The sequence below is a fragment of the Corvus kubaryi genome, unplaced genomic scaffold (genome assembly GCF_017639235.1).
Source record: "Corvus kubaryi isolate FWS band 111438036 unplaced genomic scaffold, C.kubaryi_AGA036_p1.0 130, whole genome shotgun sequence".
Taxonomy (NCBI): domain Eukaryota; kingdom Metazoa; phylum Chordata; class Aves; order Passeriformes; family Corvidae; genus Corvus; species Corvus kubaryi.
Genome location: NW_024580665.1, coordinates 1,304,940 through 1,314,751, shown reverse-complemented (window position 1 = coordinate 1,314,751; position 9,812 = coordinate 1,304,940). Strand labels below are relative to the sequence as shown.

At 43.0% G+C, this 9,812-nt stretch overlaps 1 protein-coding gene across 3 annotated transcripts; it reads right to left on the bottom strand.

Annotated features, from left to right (window-relative positions):
- Positions 1-906: 906 nt before the first annotated feature.
- ESX1 (ESX homeobox 1) lies at positions 907-8,904 on the bottom strand. 3 transcript variants are annotated; one of them, XM_042027913.1, is made up of 5 exons: positions 8,414-8,841; positions 8,121-8,334; positions 7,998-8,043; positions 3,206-3,492; positions 907-2,327 (listed from the first exon to the last, which is right to left on the bottom strand). In XM_042027913.1, the coding sequence occupies exons 1-5, from the start codon at positions 8,511-8,513 to the stop codon at positions 2,102-2,104; spliced, it is 873 nt and encodes a 290-aa protein (XP_041883847.1). In that variant the 5' UTR covers positions 8,514-8,841; the 3' UTR covers positions 907-2,101. The 3 variants fall into 3 exon arrangements, with proteins under 3 accessions (XP_041883847.1, XP_041883854.1, XP_041883862.1); XM_042027920.1 differs by lacking the exon at positions 3,206-3,492 and having other exon boundaries at positions 2,142-2,327; positions 8,414-8,890; XM_042027928.1 differs by lacking the exon at positions 907-2,327 and having other exon boundaries at positions 3,273-3,356; positions 8,414-8,904.
- Positions 8,905-9,812: the final 908 nt, after the last annotated feature.

Genomic DNA, 9,812 nt, shown 5'->3' with positions numbered 1-9,812 from the left:
TACCCAGGTTTTACTATTGAGAGTTATTTTCTTAATGGCTCATGGAAAATGCAGGACAGTTTCTGCACTTTAAATAAAACAGTGAGTCTCCAGCAGAACCTCTTTGCATTGCAAGAGAGAGACACTGGTGGCAAGGAAAGATACCACAAAAGCTTGTACAGAACAGGAGTTGTGTAATGACAGTTTTCAAGCCATTAACCTACTTAAAAGGTTAATTTGGAACAAACTCAGCACTTGAGTGGATACCGTGTTGTACTGCCAGTTGGCAGCCTGGGCCATGAGAGTGGACTGGTGGAAGCAAATAGCTGTTGTGGAAGAAACACACTCAAACTTTGTGTGAGATGTCCTGCTTACTTCACTTCCCTAGTCTCCTGCTGCTTGACACACAGTGCAGTCCTGCTGTAACTTGGGTAGTAGGGAGCTGACTTTTCCTAACAGCTGAAATACCACTACCTTCTCCTACCTGTGCTACCAATGAGGTCCATGAACCCAGAAATACTTTCACTCTTGTGGAAAGTGATGAGTATTTGTCCGACCCAGCAAACTGCCTTCTCTGTCCTGAATCTAAGTACAAGCTCAGTGCAGTTTCCAGAAGCAGCAGTGATGTAGCTGGAGCTATGCACCTCAAACTCTAGCTGAGAACACAACTGTGTAGTTTTAAGAGTAGGCCCAGAGCTGCCTTGAGAAAGAAGTTCTAAAATACACGAAATCTTTTCAGTGTAAATATGTTTGAGGACAGTTTTGAGGAACCAGGCAGCATCAGTAGAGGAGTTCCATGCTGTCCAAGGAACAGAGTTTGCTTAGACCTCTGCTACAGGTATGGGAAAGGTCATCTCCATGTGCAGCCAACTGTTGGCCTTTCTTTTTCACTGTGAAGCAAAAATTAGCACTTGTATAACTCTGCCATTTGCACAGTGTCATGTTTGTTTAATGAGTCCTCACAACAGCCCTGTGAGGTAGGCAAGTGAGCTGCAAAAGGAGGATACAATGACCTATCCTCACTTTACACTAAAGCACCAGGAGGATACTACGTATCCTCACTTTACACTAAAGCATCAGACCTGTGGAGAGTTGTTCTCACTCCCATGTCCTGGATGGGGAAATTCAGCAAAGACTTAAAACGACCTGTCTTGCAGTCCAGAATTGTGATCGACTGTAGACTCCTGCTCAGTAAGGCCTCTGTTTTCACTCATTTCAACATTGGTCCAAGGAAGAATTTAACACTTCACATTGAGTTTTCACTTAAATTCTGAATCTGCTCAAGGCATGAAATGTCTCAAAATATACAAGTAATCAGTTAATTTACTGGTCTGCTAAGGCGTGCCAGAAATCTTGCTAAAAGTATTCAGCAACCTCATATTTACAGCTATAAGGGACTGACTGACATGTATATACATACACAGAGAACTACACACAATTTACTGCACACTGCTAACCTACTTTCACAGGATACAGTTCATGTACAGAGGTTAAACTTTCTTAATTAAGACGTTGCCACCCTGAACATAAAGCAAACTTTTTTTTTTAAAATTTGAAACAAGGTACTCTTTACACAAACCTAGTTCTGAATCAAAAGCCCATACTGAAAATAGTCCCCATCTTGTACCTGCTAAGTCTGTCTAGAATGCAATATTTCACTGGCATTTGCACTTCAACATGAAGCATGGTCTCCAAGTTGATAACTGTGTACTGATTCTTATGTCTCAAGTATTGCATGTAAGAGCTCCTCCTGAGAAATTAAGAATTGCTTAGAAAAGTGGTTATTCCTACAAAGAATTTGGAGCTTTTGGACTAGCTTCTGGTGAGTTTGGCGATTTCAAAGCTTCAGATACATGTTAACCTGATTTACAAAGATGAGATAGTTCCTGCTTCTGTTTCTGCAGTGCTAGAGATGATACAAGCCAAAATACTACCTGATTTCTTGTTGTAATGAAGGAAAACAATGTTTAGCAGGTTTATTTCCTTTCAGTCTGTTACTGAAGCTGCAGGAACTACAGCTCTGTGTGTGTTTTCTTTTTTTAAATGTGTCTCTCTAACAAGAGCTACTTATTGGAGAAGGCATTCAGTTTCCCCTCCGTGGCTGTAGTCTGTGGGAGAGCTCCTAACAAAGTTCTTTGTTAGTGTTTGTAAGACTGGAGATGAGGTTTAATTGAGGGATTTGTGCTGAATGTTCTTTCGCTTTGAGTCTTAGCGCTGCAATGCTTGACGTTTTCCTTTCAACTGCTGCTGGATCAGTGAAGGCGGTGAGAACAGGGTCTGACGGGGGTCCAGGAGCTTTCATTAGTACTGAAGCTGTTGTCACGAGAGGATTTAAAGCATTGAGAAACCTGTATTTGAAAGAAGTCAATATTACCCAAATTAAGAATTGTTTTGGAGAACAAATACTTTCTGATTTGCAGCTTCCCCCCACCAAAGTATTAGGGAAAAAAGTTCCAAAATTTCCAATTTCTTCCAAGTGTACATTTTTTTTAGCTTTATTTTGCAGTATAGTGTCTTGCCCTTTAAAAAAAGAACAAGCAGAAAACCCCACCCTAAATAAAAAACCAAACCACTTTTAAATAAAACGAACAAGAGATTATCAGACATAGCATGCAGATATCTAAACCAGCAACCATTTGCTTAACCCCTCATGCTAAATCCTTTCTAAACAAACCTTGGACACTGTAGCCTGTTCTGTGAAAGCAATAAACCACCTCATAAGAAGGCCAATTTATATAGCTGTTTATGCCGACAATTTGTTCAGATCAATTGATTCCATGTGAAAAGCATTTGTTTTTCTGTTAATGTAGTACTAAGATACAGGCTCTAATTTCAGCAAGAGTGCTTTCTTCTATTTTTTATATATTTATATATACTTATATATATTGTATTTACATATTTTATATGTAATGTATTTATACTTGAGAGAGAGAGAGAGAGAAGGATGAAGCTGCAGCCACACAGGTCACAGCAGTATGTATGAAGACTAGCGTTCAGTGACACCAAAATTGCAGTAAGTATGCACAATTTGTCTTCCAAAATCAATTACGTATTACGTTTTTATTATCATGACTCAAACCTAAATCTTGCTGTTGCTAATCAAGTGACCCTACACAGGAACTAACCCATTTTAGTAAGTTTATTGAGAACATGCGAGTAGCAAACTAATATAAATGCAGAATTTTTAACAGTTTTGAGATTTAGAAAAAAGAAAATTATTCTATACCTTCCAAAATGTGGATTTAAAATAGGATTTCTGAAGAGAGAAGTCCAGGTAAGACTGCTGAGGCCAAATGGCCCTAAGGTTGAAGGACTAAAAGCTGGGGACATGGACGGCACAGCCAATGTTGGAAGAGGCATTGACCTCCACGTGTGATCTAGGAGGGGAGAATGACTCAGTGGAACATCCAAAAATAGACCAAGTGGGTGTGTTAAGGAGATTCTTGGAACAGTCCCCAGAATTTCATTTTTTTCACGTTTCCTCCACTTTGCCCTTCTGTTTTGGAACCAGACCTTCAATAAAAAATTACAAAGGCATTAGCTGAACTTACTCTGCAGTTTGTCCTACCAGATACCATGGCACGTATTGATACGGATGGCAAAATATTTACTGTTAAACCAAACCCCACTTCTTTAATATAAAAGATTCATTCATAAATGTCTTAGTGGGTTTATTACAAAATAAATCACTTATAAATATTGTAAATTTGACTACTCTCTGGCTGAAGAGTCACGTTTTAAAGCCATTGCAATATATATACCTCTCACCTGAAATGCAAGAGTAATTATTAAAAATGATCATTCTTCCTTTCATAACTTATTTATTGAAAGTTAAATTTCAACAAAGCCATTCAAGAGGTGGCAATTATATTACAGTAAAAAAAATGTTTTCCAAGAGTTTTAAATAGCATCTAAAGTATCTAAAAATCAGGTTTTGGGGGACCCAGCTTGCTTTACCTCAGCCATTCCCTATGACCACTTCCAGCAATCTGACTTACCTTCAGGTGCTTAAATGACACGAAGTGTGTTTGGGAGAAAAGCCCTCCACATACCGGGGTGCTGATCCCCAAACAAGGCTGCAGCATGCCCCAGCCTTGCTGTCCCGAGCCTGATGTTGTTTCTTTCTGTCAGTAAGAACTGACTCTTTCAAAGCACTCAGGATCCAGCTGAAGAAGTACTACGCTAGTCCTCTCATTGCATACAGTATCTTTACACCAGGAAGTTCCTGTTCTCCTGGAAGAGGGATTTATACCCCTTGGGTTACGCGTGTAACGCAGAACTGTCTCGCTCACAGGCAGTCTGCAGAGGGAGGTGCCCTCAGCAGAAAATCAGAACATCAAAATTTTTGAAGTTGGTACTTGAAATTCTTGAGTGTTATGACTCATTCTTTGGTCTTTCCTCCAGCAACCATCAGCTTTCAATAGTCAGATGTCTTACAAAGGAATATCTGAGCCTGTGAAATGCCAGGCAGCTATGCCTGCATGGCAGTGAGGACTAGATACTCCACCTGTATTAGTCCAAGACAGGGGTCTGGTAAGGAAAACTAAATTACTGGGATCAGATGATTTTAAATCACTGTTAACCAGCAATCCTGAATTTGTAAGTGAGCTTAGCTCTCACAAGAGAAGACCACCAACTCAAAGGTGTTAGTGTTTTCTATGGAAAAAAAAAAATCCAATTGAAAGAGCACTAACTGTCTCACACTGCAGATATACAGATACAGCCTTTCCTAAAAAGGATAAATGCTGCAAAGGTGTTCATGTCCTTACTAAATCTTAGTACTGTTCTTCAATCTGTTCTTCATAAAGAAGCCTAACACAAAATTAAATATCTGCTTTTCTACTTTCTCTGTCCTAAAGCAAATCACTCAGACGTGCACTTTGACTACAAAATAATTTTTTTAATGTTACAGGTAATTTTGAGCTTAACCCCAAAATTTAGTCATTGGTAGGTTTTGTATTTTTCAAACTGGAAGGAAATACCAGCATAGATATCTAATAATGACCATTCAAAAAAAGCTGGCTTTTGGTTCCTTATTGGTACAAACTCATCGGTTCAAGTCATAACAGGAGCAGACCAATGTCTCATACCTTAGACTGACATGACAAACAACTTTCAAAATTTACTGCACACATTATAGTCATTACATTCGGATTAGTCATCCTGAACCTTTTGTTAAGCAGTTTTCCTTTGCTTCTAATAAAGGCTTAACTTGCCTTTATTCTATTTTCAGATACATCTGAAGTGACAAACTAACCATAATAGAAACTGCTACACCAGTCTTAGGATTTTTATGACCGTAATATCAATGGCAAAATACTGTAGAAAGAAAGCGTTACTTAATACTCAAAAATTAGTTTTAAACCATCAAGTTTTGAATTGTATGCTAAATATTACCCAGATTATATTTGTAATTACTAGCATCATGCATATCTGACAAGAGATTTAGGCCTTTTATAAAGGAAGAGGTGAGCACGTAAAATTTGATTGCTTTCTTGCTGTAATTTTCTTTAGAAATGTATCCTATTTAATTGATGTAATACCTAAAGATGACAAAAAGATACATAGATGTGCATAACTGTATTGTGCTTCTGCTGTAAGCGAATAAGAGGATCGTAATGAGAAAATACGACAAGGATGTCTAGATCAGATACATCTGTAAGCCGGTGTTTTAAAACTGATGTAGTTTATGGCAATGAAATACCTATGGAACCTTTTACTCCTCACGTTAAACAAGATAAAAGATTCTTTTAACTTTTTCTTATTTTCTTTCCATCCTAACAATATGAATAATGAGAAACAGAATGGCAACAACAGATGCAAATGCTATTGAAGAACATGCCAAGGTGGCTCCAGGTTACAGAAATGTTTTGCAAACTCTCTGACTACCTCTTTCCCAAGGTAAGGAATGCTGCCATCATTGTTATTCTATAAAAGTAAATAAGGGGGGTTGGGTGAGAGGGATCTCTTTGAAGTGATGATGGAATGAGCATATGTTCATGCAATTTTTTTTCTTTGTTCATTTTCATGTAAGACTCAAAAGGCAAGAGGAGGAACAATGCAGTGGCTGGTACCCATTTCAGCTGGTTGACGGAGGGTTCTCCCCAGAGAAGCAAACCTCAATTTGTAAAACACACTGAGGTGAAGAAATGGTCTGACTGCATTGAGTAAGATTAATTTCTTGATTTTACACTTAACTAAATAAAGAGGTGCTACTTTCCATGTCAGCTGATTTAGCCAGGTACCATGGGAGAGGATTTGAAGTCTTCATTTCACACAGGATGACTTATAGAGCAACTATGAGCATGGGCATATGCAGCAAGTTTTTGGTAATTACAGTAGTTTGCTAAGTAGAGTACATCCCTGTTGTTCCTATGCATCTCCTTCCCTCCAGGCTGCACCCTGTCTCCCACAGGATAGGAACTGGGGCTTGGCTCTGTGCACTGTAAGCTCACACTAAGCAACTGTGCTGACTTTGTGCTCCGTGCCCAGGAGACTTGTGTTCTGACATATTAAGGAGGCAAAGAGGTACCAGGAACAGCTCTTTGCTGTTCCTTCCATTTACTGGGGATGCATCAACTCTGTCATTTCGCTTGTTAATTCCTTTTTGACTCCATCAAACACAAACATTTCCATTTTTTTTTCTTTAGTTGAGTCATTAGAAGATGAGTTTCTCTTTGCCATGTACCATTGCACCATTCCTTCACAGGGTCTACAAAGTATGTACCCCACAAAGGGAATGTGACAGTAACAGTTAAATTAACTGCCTTTCACCCATGTCTTTTTCATTGTGAGATGCCATGTGTAATTGTCAGAGAGTGGGGCATGTCAGTGACTAGAGGTTTTAATCATTGTTGGTATTAAGAAGAGGGGAGGGTACATAATTTCCTCCAAGTCCACCAAAGAGAGATGAAAAATTAATCTAGGTATTCTTTGACTCAATTATAAAGTACCATTCATACTTCTAATGTTTTTTCTGAAGATGGTGCATATTAAAATAAAAAGCTAAAAAAGTTACAATTTTACAGACTGTAACTGTGGTGTGAACCATTGCAGACCCAGTGACCGGATTAATGACAAAGTATACAAACAAGGATCTGGCATTAACAGCATCAAAGCTATACAGGAGTAAGCAGGACTGTCACACTGAGCAGCTGCACCAGTTCTCAGTCTTTCACAAGTAGGCACATACCCAGAGCTGTGCTGGAACCGTCAATATCTGTTATACAGCACAAGCCAAATTTAGTACAATTGTCATTTGCAGCTTATAAATACTTGAAAGCCTCCATGCATTTTGAAATAACCTTTTTTTTTTTTTTAAGCTATAATTTCTGTATAAAATGGGGATTTCTAGGTTATCAAGAGATGAATCTAAAGAAAGTGGTTTTTAAGAGATATTGTTAAGCAGGAGTGCAGAGTCAGGAAAAGTTACTAAGGGTCATTTGTAGTTTAAGCAAACTGCAGCCTACAAGTGATTAGTGTCTGTCTAGGTATGCTGAAGTTCTACAGGCATTGCTACAATCACAGCCTAGCTGGGTATAAAATTTTCCTGGACAGGATCTGACTGTCATATATGAATGTCTAATTAATCTTTCATTTGTTTTAACCAGTCATTTAGAAGAGTGACAGTTTTATTGAGCTAAATTAGGGCAAAAGAAGGATGTAAACACTGCAGCCTTGGTAACTAACTTTGGACGCCCCACAGAACCCCTCATTTTCTGTAAACAACCTGATTTATTCTTTTTAAATCCTGTTTTAAAACTCAGGAGATAGTACCTGCCTTTCGACCCATGACGGCGGCAGCAGAAGCGGAAGTGAAGCTCAGCTTGGGAATGTTCCTGAGCCGCCGCTTCCCCGCCACGGAGGTAACGCGCCCCTTCCTCCGTCCCTTCAGCACCACCCGCCGCGGACAGGACGCGTGCCCGGCACCGCCGCGGTTCCCTTCTCGCCCGGCTGAGCAAGGGGGAAAACGCGCTCTGTTCAATCCTCTCTCGCCCCTCGTCCCCTCCGGCACTCACCTGCACCCGGGCTTCCGTCAGGTCCAGGCGCAGGGCCAGCTCCTCTCTGCGGGGGCACACACGATTAGAGCCGGAGCTTGCCCGCCGCCCCGGCACGGCCCCGCCCGCCCCTCCCGCCGCTACCTGGTGAACACGTCGGGGTAGTGGGACTTGCGGAAGGCGCGCTCCAGCTCCTCCAGCTGGAAGGTGCTGAACGTGGTGCGGTATCGCCGCTGCTTCCTCTTCACCGGACCCGGTGCCTCGGAGCCGGATGGGCGCTCCCCCCGCTCCTCCGTCGGCGGCTCCTCCGCGGGGCTGCGCGCTCGATCGGGCCTCGGCGGCGCCGCGCGTTCCGCGCCTGCGGGAGACAACCGCGGAGTTACTGGGGCGGGCGGGCGTGGAGCGACCCCGCTGCCCCTCACCGGGCCATCTCTCACCGTGCCGGCCCGCGGCGGGGCCCCGGCCCAGGATACTGTCGATGAAGTAGGACGTGAGGAGGTGCAGGGCCGGCGGGGCGGCGGGGGCCGCGCTCTGCATGGCTGCGAGCAGGGCCCCCACGCCGCGCCGCGTTTTATGGGCACGGGCAGCGCCCGGCTCCGCGCCCCGGTATTAGCATTTCATTAGCGCGTGGCGTCAAGGCCGGGGGTGGGACGCGCCGGGCCCCGCTCGCCGCGCAGGAGCCGGGCCGCCTCCCCCGGGGCCGTACAGAGAGCCGCCCCGTCGGGGCTGCCCCACGGCCGTGCACTACCCCGAGGCCGTGCCGCCCGCTCCCCCTGCTCCCGCAGGCCGGCGGTAACTTTTTCAAGCCTCGTCCGGGGGCGCGGAGCAGCTGCGGTGAAGTTGTGCCGGTGCTCGCCGCTGTGCGGTAGAGCCGTGCCCGGCTCCTCGAGAGCTGCGGCTGGGTCCGGAGTGAGGGCTGACAGCCCCCGGCTGAGACCCTGGAGTGAGGGAGAAGAGTCACTAGGGTTTACCTTTATTGCTTCTGATGAACTTACACTTGTTGAATTCAGCGTTTTAAGGCTGACCTTGCAAAGTACCGTGTGCCAGCAGGCGAAGGGAAAGCGCACAAACCCGTGCAAGATTGAGTCCTTTTTCTGGAGATCTCTAATTCCACTCCTGCTATAATTCTGTTGTCGGTGTTGTTACAGCAGTGGTTCCTCAACAGGAGGCCTGGAAACAATTTCCTGCACAGGGAGACTTCCAGCAGTTCTGTGATCTTACTGTGGTGTACTGATAGAGACTGACATAAATTAGATGACAAAATGACTTGAGCCTGAGATCTTGATTTTGGGGATTAGAATGAAATACTGCTTTCTAGAGTATACTTATATATATATACTTATATATATGCTTATATATATATATACTTATATATATATACTTATATATATGCTTACAGAGTACAGCAGAAAAGGGCTAAGAACCCCCAAACCACAAAACTAGTGGCTGAAAACTGAAGCCAGACAAATTTAGATTAGAAATGAGGCATAGATTTAAAAATCCTTGTGTTTATATCTAAGTTTTGAAACAACAAAAGTGGTGGAGTTCTCTGTCTTCATATCAAGGCTGGATCTGTTTACATTCTAGCTGAAGACATAGAAGCTGTCAGTGCAGAAATGCTTCCTCACTGTCACCTGTCAAAAATCTTTTGGTTAGTCCTGGCATTGCAGTCCATCAGCAAATCCTCTCCCTGTCCCTGTCCTGTCCTGTCCTCTCTTCTCCTCTCCTCTCCTCTCCTCTCCTCTCCTCTCCTCTCCTCTCCTCTCCTCTCCTCTCCTCTCCTCTCCTCTCCTCTCCTCTCCTCTCCTCTCCTCTCCTCTCCTCTCCTCTCCTCTC